This window comes from Tursiops truncatus, chromosome 7 (assembly GCF_011762595.2).
Source record: "Tursiops truncatus isolate mTurTru1 chromosome 7, mTurTru1.mat.Y, whole genome shotgun sequence".
Taxonomy (NCBI): domain Eukaryota; kingdom Metazoa; phylum Chordata; class Mammalia; order Artiodactyla; family Delphinidae; genus Tursiops; species Tursiops truncatus.
The window spans coordinates 50,226,494-50,243,179 of record NC_047040.1 but is presented as its reverse complement, the minus strand read 5'-3'; the positions used below and the strand labels follow the sequence as shown (position 1 = coordinate 50,243,179).

Sequence of the window (16,686 nt, the reverse complement as noted above, 5' to 3'; positions counted from 1 at the left end):
CAACGTGTATGGAAAGTTTGGTTCATACAAGGAAGAATGCAATTTTAATACATTTAAAGCAACTTTCCACTCTGAAAATAACCAGAGCAGAGTCGATAAATATTTTTCCTTTTCATTCAACAGGACCAAATAACTCAAAAATCATTTCTCATTAAAGATTAAAGCATTTAAAATTTCAAACCGATTCTTTTCCCCAAAGTCAGAAGTCATGGTATACCTTTAGAAAAAGAGGGCAAGTTGTCTATTTGGAAATTCAGGCCAAGACCATCAAATGAAATGATACTTCATGCTCAAGTGGCTATAAAAGAGATGAAGAACAGATATAAGGAGTTACACTACTTTAAGGATTATTCATTCACAAGTCTTTACAAATAGCACAGCTGAAATCTCCCAAAGGCAAGTCATTGTAATAGAAGGGTGGGCATGATTTCATATAAATTAACTGGAATGTTAAGGTTCACTGCCTGACAGAACTTGGGCTTGGTTTAGAAAACCTGGTGGTGTGTAATAGACCTTACCATTCTCAGATCAATGCCACAGCACCAGTGAATTCAGTTCATTTCCTTCTTTACAACCAACCTACCTTGACTGGATCTGTGAACTCTTAATATACAATCAAAGAACAAAGGAAGACAGGTAAACCAGAAAAAGGAAAAGCGCTAGCTAGCCAAATGAGGCTCTGTCAAGTGCTCCTTCTGACAGAAATGCTAATTTGTGTACTTCTACTTCTCATATATGCCAAGTTTATTCTTGTCTTCTGGGCCTTTACCTTCACTGTTCTGTCCATTTCTGGTTCCTTCTCATCCTTCATGTTTCTCTTACAGAGGCCTTCCCAGATGACACTTTCTAAAGTACTGCCCCCAAGCAACTCTCTTCCACTCCTCAGTTCATCATCCTGGATATTTCCCCATCACTATCAGAAGTTTGCTCCTTTACTGTCTACCATCATTAAAATGTGAACTTAAGTGTAAAGGGGAACCTTCTTTATTTTGCTCACCCTTATACCCAAGCATCTATAAGTATTTGCTGAATCAATGAATGAACGGAAAAGAAGAAAATGATTAGTAAGAGTGACAATGACTATAACTCGAAGATCCAGAATGGCAGTCATGGGAAGCACGTGTGTCAAGTTCCATGGTTACCTCTGGAAAAGAGGATGGAAAAATTAAGAGATAAGTTGGAGAAACAAAAGGCATGAGAGTCTAGCAGAAAGGAAGGAACAACTCATTTTTAACTCTTGAGGTACTGTTTTAATAACTGGGGAAACACAAAGACTTGGTAGGAGTATTGCTAGCTTAAACTAAATTGATCTCACCCAGCCAACACTCGCACAACTGCATCTCACAGCTATCAGCACAGCACTGTGCCAATTATAACCCATAAAGCCAGGCTCTTGAGTTTTTTTTCTGGACCCAACCTTCTCTTGCCTCTAAGTTCCCAACTGTCTTTTCTCCTGAATAGATACCAGAGCCCTAGTCCTATGGCAGTGAACTTCTAATATTTTCCTATCGCGGGCGAGGTGGGGTAGTTTAAGAAACTGGCAACACTGGCACAACAGAATAAATAGCTGACTAAATTATCACTTAAAACAGTACAAAGTTCACTCTAAGCTCCTGGAAGGCAGGGGCAAGATCTTACATATCTTTTTCATCTCCAACAGTTCAGACATCTGTTCTCAAACTGACTGAACAGAGGACACTTTGTGACCAGAGATCCTGCATTAGTTCAATCTATTAAATAGGTAATGATTACAGTAAATAAAGGTGGATTAATGACCGGTAGGGCAGTGATTTCCTTTCTTAATTACATTTAAAATAATATATTGTATAGATTTCTATTTCCTCTGTATATTTAATAACAAAAAGGCCACCTTACCTAGGTTCCAAAACATTTTGTAAAATGGGAAAACTTTCCAAAAAAATGAAGACTGGGCTGGAATGAGTAATACAAATGTGACTTTAGCAAGCATATTAAAATATAAAGAGTTTTACAAATTAACTTTAGAGGGTGTTATTTTACCTGGCTATTTTATTGCTAATTTAAAAGGTTAGTATTAATTACACCAATTTCGGGGGAAAATATTTTTTTCTTTTTTGAAAATTAGGTATACCAGGCTATTAGTATGAAAGGCAAGGAAAGCCTTACAACTTTTTACTTTCTGATTGGTAGATGTTTTTACTTGAGAAAGATAAAGCTTTCAAAATGACATCTCTGAGAAATGAGGTTAAAATTGGTATATAGTTTCCTACATACAGTATCTAAACACACAAAGGGCAGCTTTTGGAATTAGCTTATTATGTCATTTACAACACCTATTTAATAGTATAAATTTACAATTAAGGAATTAGAGTTTGGTATAATTTCAATCTACTCTGTAGTTCATATATTTAAACTGGACATCTTTTCAGTCTTTAACAGGTATATACCCTTTTTTTATCAATGCTGTTCTTAACTTGGATTTGGAAATAAATGTTTTCTACCTCTAAAAGTCAATTAAAATTCAGTAATCAAAGTAGCTGTATACTAACTTTAATTACTATGCACTGTTAGTATATTTTAATAGTCATATCACTATACTCAACATTGTATGGGGGTGTTTTCAATCCTAAATACATGCACTAAAAAATCTTATACATGCAAATGTGTTCAATTAGTATTTTAAGAGAAAATCTTTTGACCACTCCACTTGAAAACAACAAAAAGAATGAAAATGAATAATTCACTAAATAAAAACCAGTAAACATAAAAAAAGATATTCCACTTTACTAATAAGCAAATGTATGCAAATTAAAACAAGATTTATGTTTCATCTTTTAAGGAGGAAAAGATGCATCAACAATAGTAAAATTAGTATATAGTTTACTTATAGGAGGAAATTATCCTCACACAATTGCAGGACTAAAACTGATATAATCTTATTGGAGGGAAATTTAATAGGTATCAAAGTTTAAAATGTATATACCCTTCCACCAAGCAATTTTACCGGTGAGAAATTATCCTAAGGAGATAACAGTCCAAGTTCACTAAGATACAATATATTTGTAATACAAGAATACTTCATTTTATTGTGCTTCGCTGTACTACACTTCACAAATCCTGAGTTTTTTGTATAATGAATGCTGGTAGCAACCCTGCATTATCAGATGATGGTTAGCATTATTTTAGCTATGAAACATTTTAAATTTAGGATGTACATTTTTTAAGACATAATACTATTTCACAGTTAATGTACTACAGTGCAGTGTAAACATAACTTTTATATGTACCGGGAAACCAAAAAATTCGTGTGACTTGCTTTATTGTGGTATGCACTTTTATTGTAGTGGTCTGGAACTGAATCCACAATATCTCCAAGGTACGCCTGTAGTGAAAAAGAAGAAATCTGTCTAAATGTTCATCCAGATGAATCTTTTAAACTAGTTATGGTATATATGAAGGCTTTAAAAAGAATATAAATATCAAAGACCCTTTTCTACTTGAGTGAAATAAGTAGATTACAGGCAAGCATACATGGTATGATGACATCACTGTTGAGAAAATAAAAACAGTATGTTGTAGTATAAATTCAGAAGAAAATAAGAAAGTTAAGAAAAACAAGATGTTAAAAATAGTAGTCAATTTACTTTTAACTTTATTTTAAAAAATGTTAAATTTATTTATTTTTTGGAGGTAGAAAGACTCTGCAAAAAGCAATCACACAGGACACCAGTCAGTCAGTCAGTTTGAATATATGAGAAAAAACTGGGGCAAGGTAAACTTCACACGACTATAAAAGAGCGATTTTTTTCTTGGCCCGAAGAGGGGTAAATTATGTCTTATGTACATCCTTATACCCTTCAACATATCACCCCAGTCAAAGTGTATATACTCAAATGCCTACTGTACCTCCGAGGATATCATTATCGACAAGTTATTACCACTCTAGGATCCTAATATTTCAAAGCAAACAGCACTTAATCTTAGTTTCAACTGTTACCTGTGTATTTAGGCTATTTCAAGTTTAAAATATTCCATTTAAAAATTCCTTCCCTTTTAGAAAATCCTCATGGAACCACTGGAAATTTTCAACAGATAGTGACAACTATTCCCTGCTTTAAATACAGACTGGAGAAATCATACACAAAATAGAAATATGATAATCTTGTGGCACTTCAATTTCATCCCAGTATCTGAACAACAAAAAATTGTAACTAAGTTCACAGGAGCTTTCTTTTATCTTAACATGAGTTACCAGGGTGTATACATAAGAAGCTGTGAACAACAGAAGCTCTATAAGATATCCAGATACACAGCTGTTGAGAAACAGTCTTTACAATGCCAATCAAAGAGCAAAACATCTGGTTAGTTTTCAAACTAAATGAGCTGCTCTGCCCTCTGTGACAACTGCCAAGCAATAGGTCCTTTATGTCTTTCCCATTCATTACTGACTGATGCAGTAGTTCTCAACATTTTCACTAATTCTATGATCATTCCATTTTTTCCCCCAATCTTTCAAATGTATCTGTCTACTTGCTCACAGATAAAATTAGCAAGTTGATGGCACACAAGATTCATTTTAGCTCTTAATTTTAAAAAAATGTTATGGAGGGACTTCCCTGGCAGTCCAGTGGTTGGGACTCTACACTTCCACTGCAGGGGGCGCGGGTTTGATCCCTGGTCAGAGAACTAAGATCTGGGGAGCGCACCCGCCCCCCCCCCCAAAAAAGCTATGGAATTTTATTTTCTAATTTTAATATTTTTTCTAGCGGAATGTTTTTCAAAACATTTAAACAAATCTTATAATAGGTGACCTGGTATCAACATGCTACTTAGACATTCCTAGAATAAATTAAAGTTTACTTTAAACTAAGTTTAAATGAAAACTTTCATATTACTGAGTAAATTTCTGAGGATCCCAAATTAAAGAAATCATTCAAAATGTGATACAGTCTAGTGTTTATTTTATGTTATGGCAGGTACACTTGAATTTCAAAAATTTAAAACATATAAAAAGTGGTTAGGGACTAACATTTGTATCAACAGTTGATAAATGTCTAAGATTGTTTATTATACAGCAGGGTTCAATGGTAATGCTAATGCCAACAGGGCACCATGGAAATTAGTCTAAAAATTATCATTAGGCTTTATACAAGCAACAACATTTGCTGCTGTTTTAGAATTTTGGGACACAGCCTGCTTCTAATGCTAAGCAGTCCTTTAACATTTTTAATGTTATACAGTGTTATAGTAATTAGTTTGGCAAATGTTTCAAAATAAAGTAGAAATGTATTCATAACATCACAGAAATGCACATCCAGTTTTGTTTTCAATAAGAACCATAATAGGTACAGGTCAGAACTCTTCCCTATATGAAATAATTTACACACAGATGAATGCTATAATATCACTATCTAAAATAATCACTAAATACAATTCTTTTTCAGAAATAAACAAGCAAAGGTTTTTTTTTCCATATCAAATATCAAAAACATAGAGAATGCATGTTTTTCAAACAAATGATACTCTAAAATTATTGAAATAATTTCAGTGAATTCAGTGAATGTGCAACCTAAATCAACCAAGTATACTGAAGTACAACGATATTAAGAAACCAATGATCAGAAAACACAACTGTATGAAAGAAATTTATAATCCACGAAACTGTTTCTCAGGCCTTAAGGTAAAATAGTTCCACAGTTTACAGGTAAAACCGAGGCAACAAAAATGCGTGCTTGTCTTCAATAAGTAGGTATTTTATGCAGAAGATGTAACACTTTGCTTGTAGACAGCATGGTATGCATTTCTCAGCAAGACATAAGGAAAACAAGATTCCAAAAGATCCATTGTCAGGAATGGGGATTCCTGCACAATCTGAAAAATCCAAAAAATGCATCAATTCAACTTATTTATAATGGGAACATTTACTGACAACTAGTAAAGCACAATTTTATATTGCCGTTATTGGGAACAGACATAAGTTTTCCTTTCACTTTAAAATCTGAAATGCGAATGTGCCACAGTGTATGCTATCAAAACATTTTAAATCACTACTTTTCAATTAAATCAATTAATCAACAGGAAATACTGAGCACTTGCATTGCCCTCAACAATATATCACATTTAAAATGTGGTCCATATCATCAAGTCTAACTGGAACCCAACATTAAGCTAAAAAGCCAAATCAAACATGAGACCATCTATGATTAAGTGGAAAGCTGTTAAGTTCCAGAGAGTTCAAAAGAGTAGAAAAGTTAACATAGGCCAAAGTAATCAAGAAAGTCTATCTGAAAAAAGATTCGAGCTACGAGGTATGCCGAATCATTATTAGGATAGACACAGACCTCTGCAGATAAAGGAAATTATTCTAAGTGAGGAAAGAATCACATGGTAGAAACAAGCACAGGTGGTTTCATGGCAGTAAAGAGAAGGAACTGACGAGGCACAGAAAATTACAGGAAATGTTATTAGATGGGTGGGATGAAGTCAAAAAACAGAAAATTCGGAAAAGAGTTCAAACTGATACACTAGGAAAATATAAAGCCTGAGTGTTTCCCAATAGGTTGAAAAACTATTCATAAAAGAATACTCTACAGGTGATGGTGATCTTTTATTCTGTTGTTTTCTGATGCGATTACCATATGGTAAAGTACAAGCGGTATCAGTCTATTTAGCAATTATTAGAAAGTGTGTGGCTTGGGTGGAGTGAATATAAATGGTCAAAAAAATACACCACTGTTATAAACCAGAAACTAACACACCATTGTAAAGCAATTATACTCCAATAAAGATGTTTTAAAAAAAATACATCAGCTCTTATTATAATTTAATGACTGAAGTATCAAGAAAAGACTATCAGGAATGACTGGAACTTATTTGTTGTTAGCAAAAATTAAAATAAGACTTACCATATCTAGCAGTAAATAAACAGATTCTCTATTTCTTGTTGTTGTCTTATCTGTCTCCTGGCCAATTTTCAGTAGACTGGAGGATGCAAGCTTAAAAGTGTACATACATTTTAAATAAATAAGTATTTTAAAATAAATGTTCACCACTTATTTTCAGTACGCTTCAACTTGCAACACATTTCAATCATAAGGTGAGCTTAGGCTCTTTACATTCAAGCAACAATTTAAGAGCTATTAAGGTATACACCAGATACAAAGGTAATAAATGTAATCAAATATTCTTATTGGTTTTTAAAACTGATTTTTTTCAGAACAAGTCTTTTTTTAAAAAACGATTTAAATTGCTTTTTCTCTTCCCAGTAACTGTATTAACTATATTTCTTAATTCCCAAATAAGAAGAAAATTTCACATTGAGTTTGAGTTAATAGGACGACAATGAGATTAAGACATTAAGTCTTAAATAAAGGAAATAAAGAAAATGAAAAGAAAAATTTTCACTCTTAATACCGTTTTCTTTGAAATAGATGTTATTTTGTCCTCAAGTTAGTTTGCTACTACGTTTACTTTAAAAATAAAAAATTTTTTTAAAGCTAACAGGATTTATAACTTAAAAAGAAGCAAATATTCTAGTGTTCTTTATACCACACTGCATCTTTCTTTTAATTAAAATATGAAAAAGGTTAAGTTGATAAAGGGAAGGAAGAGCTACACTACCATAGAAACTAAAAGCTATACTTCATGAGGCTAGAGTTAGCACTACTACCCTCTTTTGGCAGTGAATAGTATTCTTACTTTTGAGTTTGATTCCATTAACAGTCTTTCTCCAAATAAATGGAAATAAGTAAAACACATCCTTTTAGAGGGATACATTCATCTTTTGCCTCAATTTTCCTTTGTTTTGTTTTTTCCTCTTTCAAACTCTAGGCAAAATTCTAGGGCAGTCCAAACATCAGCTTAGAAAAAAAAGTCACATTGCAGAGCTCTAGAAATGAGAGACTTCTAAGTCAAAGGAAAAAATGCTAAACTAACTGCTCCTTGACTTCAATGCCCTGTCTTTACTTATTCCTTATTCCAAAAATTAATTAATTAATTAAGAGAATTTACTGTTACACTTCATAGTTATGATTTTTAATTTTCTCTAAAAATTGTCATGAGTTTTGTTTGATTATACACACCGCCAGAAATTCTTTAAGCCGATCTTCAATGCTTCCCTTGTGAATTGTAAACAAAGCTGCAGCGATCTGGTTGATGGCTTTGGCCAAGCAGTGTATGTTGTTGCAGTGCCCTGAGAAAGCGCAAATAGGGTTTGTGGTTTCTGTGTGACCCCAAAATATCAAATCTTTAATGACTTCATAATCTACATAAATAGTGGCATGATTAAAAACAGAGCTGAAGCATCATAACCTGCCTTGCTTGCTCTCCCTTCACTTTCATGAGAACTAGTGCTTTTAAGAACAGTGTAGAAGAGAACAACAAATAATTATATCTATATTAAACAGGCACATTTTCAAAACCCCCTAAAAGAAACCATGTATTAGTTTTATATTGTCTTGGAAACTTAAAAAATAAGTGCTTAGCTGCTTTACAAATATTTCCTCATTCAATCCTTAAAATAATCCTAAGAGTTGGATACTCCCTTCACCATCCCCTGCCACACACACATTCAGGCACCCACAGGCTCACATATACACATTTCATATGTGTATACGAAACTGGGGCTTAGAAAAAGAAAAACTGACTATCCAAGGTTATACAACTAGTAAGCGGCAGAACTTAACCCACTTTTTATTATTAAAAAAAATCAATTACTTGAAAAGTACCTACTATGTCAAAACCCATAGCTTTTCCAGTGCCAAAACAATTTTAAACCACTATTACCTTCTATAGCAGGGCTATACTGAGACATCACATTACTGGCCAGTGTTGGCAAAGAAACTGCCACAAAGACCATGAGGAGGCAGGCAATTTTATATTCTTCTTCTGGACTTATGTTTTCTAAGGGATAAAAATTAAAAATAAAGTCAAGGTATTTCTGTCAAGATTAGTTAAGAGTTGATCACCTAAACCAGAAAAAGCATATTTTAATTCTTGTGTATTTTACTGAGTCTCTATAGAACTGATTACAATTTTGTTACAAGACATATAGAATGAATAGAAATAAAACACATTACTATTGGCTATTATCAAGTCCTTAGGCATATTTCAAGGACCTCTAATAAAACAATAAAGCAAAAAAAAATTTTTTTAAACTGTAAGATTTAAAAATATTAGTCCTGTAACTAAATACAGTTTTAGTTACAGGACTAAAAATATGTTTAGAATTACTGGAATCCTAAAATTTCCTAATTGAAAACTAATAATAACTTACTTTATAGGAAAATTCTATGTTTCAGTATAGAAAATTATGTCATAACTTACTCTGCAAAATCATCCAGAAAACTCTTAAGTTTTTTTTCTAAAATAGATATAAGTGAAATGTACTATTAAAAAGAGATAAATGTGGAAAGTAGACTGGATTTCTAATTTCTCCATTTTAGAAGACAGGAGAAACCAGTCATAAATGAATACAACTAGTATTGTCCTAAGGTTTTAAATATTTATTGTAAAATAATTTATCTAAAATATTTATTGTATCCATATACTAAAACTGTGGGTTATCTAGGTATTTCACTTATCGGGTACCTGGGAACTTCTAGTCACCTTACTATTTATCAACACATATAACTAAGAATTGAACATAAGAAAAGAGCCAGAATATATTTTAAAAATCTGGCTGGTCATGACTATTCACAATAGCTAAAACATGGAAACAACCTAAATGTCCATCGACAGATAATAGATAAAGAAGATGTGGTACATATATACAATGGAATACTACTCAGCCATAAAAAAGAACAAATTAATGCCACTTGCAGCAACACGGATGTAACTAGAGATTATTAAACTAAGTGAAGTCAGTCAGGAAGAGAAAGATAAATACCTTATGATATCACTTATATGTGGAATCTAAAATATGGCACAAATCAACCTATCCACAAAACAGAAATAGACTCACAGACATAGAAAACAGACTTCTGGTTGCCAAGGGGGAGGTGGGTGGAGGAGGGAAGGACTGGGAGTGTGGGATTAGCAGATGTGAACTATTATATACAGGATGGATGAACAACAAGGTCCTACTGTATAACACAGGGAACTATATTCAATGTCCTGTGATAAGCCATATGGAAAAGAATATAAAAAAAAGAATGTATGTGTATAACTGAGTCATTTTGCTGTACAGCAGAGATTGGCACAACACTATAAATCAACTATATTTCAGGGAAAAAAAAATCTGGCTGATTATGAAAAATATAGCTGTGGCAAATCAAGTAATTATAGTAATTATCCATGTAACTATAATTAACATACTGCACAAATGATGAAACAAAAGTAATGTCAAATCAAAAAAGAACTGATGAACTCAGTCAAACACCATGTTACATCCAAGGAAGTAGGGGAAGGTATTTTAGTGCCAGAAGCAGATGAAATGTTTTTACTTTGTAGAAAAATCTAGAAATATGTAGAGAATTCTGTGTACCACATTTCAAAGGGCTGATTTTAAAATATTCTGAACGTTTAATATTACATAATAATGCACAGACTCTTTATGGTAAGTAGCTCTAGTCCAATTAATATAGGACACCCTTTTCTATTTTTCTATACATTTTATCTATTTGTTTGTTTGGCTGCACAGGAGCTTGTGGGATCTTAGTTTCCCAAGCAGGGATTGAACCCTGGCCCTGGCAGTGAAACAGCTGAGTCCTAACCACTAGACTGCCAGGGAATTCCCAAGACACCCTTTTCTAGATAACAATGCTTCTATCTATTAGACCATCTCCATCAGCACACAAATGCTATTATTTCCCCATGTGAAAAATATCCTTCTCTTGATTTTACTCTTGCCTCCTGCTACTATAATTTTACTTCTCTGCTCCCCTTTTTACAGTAAAACTCTGTGAGAGAGTTGTTTTATACTCATTATCTCTAATTTGTTTTCTCCCAAGCCCTCTTTAATGAGCCTTTTGCCTCTAAGACTTCACTGACATTGCTCTTGTCACACGTATTAATTCTACATAGCTGATCATTCCCTTTCCACTCTCCTCGAAGCGATTCTTTCCTGGTTTTTCTTCTCCTTCACAGATCCTTCCTTCTCAAATTTATCTTTTAGTAGTTCTTCCTTCTCCCTGAACTCTTAAACTTGAGAGTGTACCAGGACTCAGACTCTGATCCTCTTCATTTCTGCACACTAAATGGGCTTAATAACCTCATACAGTCTTATGACTTAAATATCTAATCTGTATGTACAACAAACAAAAAAAAACCTTGATATAAAGCAGGCAGTTGAACAAATAGATAAGTATCACAGCTATATCTGTGTTGTCCTGGTTATTTACTAAGACTACTACATAATTACTAATGCATTTTACCTGATTTTTGTGAGGAAAGAGCTACCACCAAGGCAGGATCAATCTCACACGGTAATCCAGCAGCTGATGACAATTCATATACATTCATTGCAACCTAAAAAATACAAGAATTATAGAGTAAGAAATATTCTAACAAATTTCTGAGAAATCTCACTTTAGTAAGAAAAAGTATAGTGTTTAAATTAGAGTCTGCCTACAAGAACACTAGAGAATTTCAGAAACTTGGCTATAGAAGGAACTACAGCACAACTAACTACACTGAACAAGCTGATTTAGTATTTTGTGTGTGTGCACTGCTGATTATAACTTGACACTACTAAGCCAAACAAAACTTCTATACTCTCTGTGGCAATTCCAACAGAATCATTCTAAAGCTATTATTTTTCTTGAAAGCATAAGTGTAAGACCAAGATCAAACCAACAGATATGAAAAAAAGAACAAAAGTGAATCAAAATTACCGGCCTTACGTTTTATGTCCATACTTGTCTAATTTAAAATTATAGTGCCTAATCATATTGTATCTATAAATACAGTAAATTACTTATTATAATAGATTTTTAAAGGAGTACTAATTTAAAACCTGATAAAGCAATTTCAAATGACTAATTTCTTTTGGTATCACATAAGGATTTCAAGGATACTCCTCTCAATAACTCAGTTAAAAACTACCTACATGGGACTTCCCTGGTGCCACAGTGGTTAAGAATTCACCTGCCAATGCAGGGGATACAGGTTCGATCCCTGGTCTGGGAAGATCCCACATGCCGCAGAGCAACTAAGCCGGTGTGCCACAACTACTGAAGCCCGTGCGCCTAGAGCCTGTGCTCCTCAATAAGAGAAGCCACTGCAATGAGAAGCTCGTGCAACGCAACGAAGAGTAGCCCCTGCTCACCGCAATCAGAGAAAGCCAGCACACAGCAACGAAGACCCAACGCAGCCAAAACTTAAAAAAAAACAAAACTACCTACATAATTGGTTAGCCCTGATATTACAACAACAAATGTTTACAATCTAGTATAAATTTAAGTGTTAAAACGTAACTATAATACAGGGCAGAATATATTTAATTCTACAATGAACAAACAAAAAGTTCTCTGTAATACTAAAAAAAAAAAGAAAGAAGAGATGAAATGATCACTTGGGGATCCAGCAATATTTCTTAGAAGATGGCAACTGAATCAGGCATTAAAAGATGAGCAGCATTTCAAAAGGCAAAAATAGAAGAAGCCAGGATTTTCAGGAAGAATAAGTTAGAGAACAAAGTAGAAAATGTGAGAATGCACACAACAAGATTTGGTCATCTTACAGGACCCAATGGAAGAGAGGGATAGAGTAAGAAAGTAAAGAGAGAGAGAGAAGGATAGAACAAGTAATGGAAGATAAGCCTCAAAAATAAATTTGAGACTTGAACGCCATACAAAAAGTTTAGAAATAACTTTTTCAAGTCAGAGCTTTTCAAAATATGCAAAACAGAAAATAATCTTTCCAAGAAACATTAAAGTTCAGAAAATATAGATATGACAGGTCACTTATTAGATGTGTAACCACTGGTAAATCTGCTGGGATTAAATCAGTGGCTGATTTAATAAATAAATGATCAATAAATTTACAAAACAAACAAAACCTGTGGACTCTGGTAAGGCTACCAACCTTCTTATATTTATTTAAAACAGGATACTAATTAAAAAAATTATAGCCTATAATTAACATCCTTTTATAAGATTTTAACATCAATTTTTAAAAACTGAAATTAGCTTTATTTAAAACAAAACAACTCTCATTTCACTGGCTTATCTTTTTTTTTTTTGCAGTACGCGGGCCTCTCACTGTTGTGGCCTCTCCCGTTGCGGAGCATAGGCTCCAGACGCGCAGGCTCAGCGGCCACGGCTCACGGGCCCAGCCGCTCCGCGGCATGTGGGATCTTCCCAGACTGGGGCACGAACCTGTGTCCCCTGCATCGGCAGGCGGACTCTCAACCACTGTGCCACCAGGGAAGCTCTGGCTTATCTTTTTCATTCTGCTTATGACCATGTATAAACAGCTATCAGTTTAAGGAAAAGGTGATTGACATTAACCCATTTTACATTGCTATAGGTGATCAAGGAAGATTGACTTTCAAAATGCCTATATAGTATTTTGGTGCTGAGCTCTCTAAGATGCATTTTCAAAGGCAAGCATGCTAACCCATCACTCTAAAATATAAACTTTATAGTAGCTTAGGATTTACTTAATTTTACTTCATATGTAAGTTAAATATGTCATTTTAGAAACTGTAAAATCCAAATAGAAATTTTATTACCTTCATATCAGTTTCCCTTGGAATGTGATCCTTGAAATCTTCAATTGAACTGACAAGAAAAGGAATGTGGTAGGACAAGACCTAGGCAGGAAAACAAATTAAGAATGCAGAATTATTTTTAAAAAGCAACCTCTAAACTTATGAGATATTACCATTCAATTACTTCTAGTTTGCATAAAAATTGTTTTACTTTGTCTATTTTCAAGTGATTTTCTGAAGTACTACAATACACATAAACGGAATGTATTTGATGCCAAACCAAGTATAGTCAAAATGGAAAATGCTCTAATGAAGAAAAAAGTTGAAAAAGTAGCACAATATTCAGGCAAGTTATATCCCCTAAATTTCAATACCAAAACAAAAAATGAGTTTAAGTAACTATAATTTTTATATGCTTTATTTCATATAAACTATGAAAACTGGAATTTTAATTATATTACTGCCAACTATAAATTTTTAAAGTTACTTTTAAATTTCTGGGAAATTAAACAGGATTATTTGGCTATAGGATATGTACTCGTAATGGTTTCTTACATCTCTAAGTGCTTCTTGTGCCAATGATCGGAAGGATAAAATTACACCAATTATTGTCATCCTCTTCAAGACACTGTCAACAGCTAAATTTGAAGGAAGGGGAGAAAAGAAGAGAGTGAATTGGATTCTTTCTCAACCATGGAGAAAACTCTTAGTCATAAAATCCCCATGATAAAAGGCACAATTAAAAACAATTTGATTACAACCAATGATTAAAGAGGCAAGGGTACTGAAAACTGATGTTAAAATTAGGAAATTATAGTTTACTTCCAGTGGAGTACACTCTGTTCTTTAAAATGGTTTAGATGGTTCATCAGAATCCTGAAACAGTCATGCAAGTAGCCACCTGTATAATCCTATCACATTAATGGTAGTGATAGGAGGAAGGAGAGAGAGACTAGGGGAAAAAGAAGAAGTTGATCAGAGTGGATCCTCAAAAATCAACTGGTGGGACTTCCCTGGTGGTCCAGTGGTAGAGAATCCACCACCTTCCAATGCAGGGGATGAGGGTTCAATCCTTGGTCGGGGAACTAAGATCCCACACGCCTCCGGGCAACTAAGCCCACGCACCACAACTACTGAGCTCACACACCTCAATGAAAGAGCCCGCGTGCTCTGCAGACCACGTGCCACAACTACAGAGAAAAAAACCTGCACACCACAACTAGAGGGAAGCCCACGTGACACAATGAGGAGCCAGCGCACCGCAACAAAAGATGCCGCATGGCTCAATGAAGATCCTGTGTGCTGCAACTAAGACCCGACGCAGCCAAAAAAAAAGAGAAAATATCAACTGGCCCTGGAACTTGGAGATGCTAAATTAAGTAGTTGAGATCTAGAGAGTCCAGAAACAAAAAATGACTATTGAGATCATAAGCAGTAAGACCAGGTTTCTGAAGACTATGAATGGATTTGATCACTTACATTTTGGTTAGAGAACATTATTCTGAAATTTATTGCTATTATATTCAATATCAAAACTTGGTTAAATAAAACCAGGAGATATTAGAATTAGAAGGATCAATACCTTCATATTTTAAAAAACCAAAATTTATTGAATTACTCCCCATACACAAGTCATTGTACTATATAAGAAACAAATATAAACAAAATAATAATCTAGACCTTAATAACAGTCTAAATGGACTGTCAAGAAAACTAAGAAAATATGATCCTATTTATATGAGAGAAGATATATATGTATATACATATATACACACACATATTTGTATATACATAATAAATTTCTTGACAGATGTACAGAAAACCGTTAACTGTAGTTAAACCTTTGAGAAGTAGGACTGGAGAGAATTTTGTTTTGACTTTCTACCTCCTGTGTGGTTTGTTTAAACCTTTACCATAAGCATCTTTTATTAATACACATGGAAAGGCATAATAGAAGCCAAAATGTGATGAGAATTAAAAGTGTTAACAAAATCATGTAAGGCACAAATATAAATTCCACAGGAGCAAAGTCTTATCTTTTTATCTATCTATAGCACTCAGCAGAGTGCTTAAGACCCACAAGACTAGAAGATGTTCAATAAAATGGTTATTCAAGAAATGAGACTAGAAAGTTGTTACTATCCAGATAAGGAGAGAAGAAATGAGGGTAAAAGAAAATATTTCTCTGAGAATATGTCATCCAATTTATGGGCATAAAGGAGTGAGAACAAAAGGGCGTTCCAATCCAAAAAACAAGACAGCAAACCCAGAAAAAAGAATGCAGAGAACAAGGTGAACAATCAGAAAATAAGTAGTGTGATATAATCATATACTTCGATGTTACCCAGAATTTAATGAAGTTTGCAAAGACTACAGCTATAACCTCCTCTTGAATATGCACAATAACATTAAAAGTTCTGAGAAACTTCACATTAAGAAATCTTGTTTAACTTATTGTTTTAATAAATAAAATAAATGTGCTCAAGTCACATAGTCAGAAATTCCAAAAAACTAAAAGTTAATTTCAGGTTGTCTCCCAATTCAGAGCTACTTTTTTTTTTTTTGGCCGCACCACGTGCCTTGCAAGATCTTACTTCCCCAACCAGGGATTGAATCCGGGCCATGGCAGTGCAAGTACCTAACTATTGGACCTCCAGGGAATTCCCCAGAGCTACTTTTAATAAATTATATTGCTTTCTCTTTTTTAGGGTATTTAAAAGAATGTGTTTGTTGACTATGAAAATCAAACTGCTACAAAAGTAAATCAATTTCTGTATATGGGATAAAGGCAGCACAAAGGTAAAGAAGAGATCAGAGACAAAAGAGAGTATTCTGGAAAACAGTTCAACTCAAAGCGTAGCTTTCTCTATTCCCCTAAATAAGTCACTCTCAAGCAGATCTTTTCTTTTCCCAAATCACAAAAAAGATTTTGTTTCAAATCCACGAATAGAAGAGTTAAAGTAACAGTAAACATGCATTGAACACTGCAGTGGATTAGCTGCTTCTAACCAGATGACACAGTCAAAACGTTGTTTATTAGCATGAAATTAAGTAGG

At 33.9% G+C, this 16,686-nt stretch overlaps 1 protein-coding gene across 1 annotated transcript in view; it reads right to left on the bottom strand.

The window, feature by feature from the left end:
- Positions 1 to 4,918: 4,918 nt before the first annotated feature.
- Positions 4,919 to 16,686, bottom strand: part of NCKAP1 (NCK associated protein 1) — a 104,911-nt gene continuing 93,143 nt past the window's right edge. Inside the window, exons 25-31 of the mRNA XM_019931564.3 lie at positions 14,186 to 14,268; positions 13,652 to 13,732; positions 11,352 to 11,445; positions 8,764 to 8,880; positions 8,061 to 8,170; positions 6,885 to 6,974; positions 4,919 to 5,850 (exon numbers count right to left, since the gene is read on the bottom strand). Of these exons, the coding sequence (XP_019787123.1) occupies positions 5,734 to 5,850; positions 6,885 to 6,974; positions 8,061 to 8,170; positions 8,764 to 8,880; positions 11,352 to 11,445; positions 13,652 to 13,732; positions 14,186 to 14,268 (692 nt within the window). The 3' untranslated portion in view covers positions 4,919 to 5,733. The remainder of the gene's footprint in view (positions 5,851 to 6,884; positions 6,975 to 8,060; positions 8,171 to 8,763; positions 8,881 to 11,351; positions 11,446 to 13,651; positions 13,733 to 14,185; positions 14,269 to 16,686) is intronic.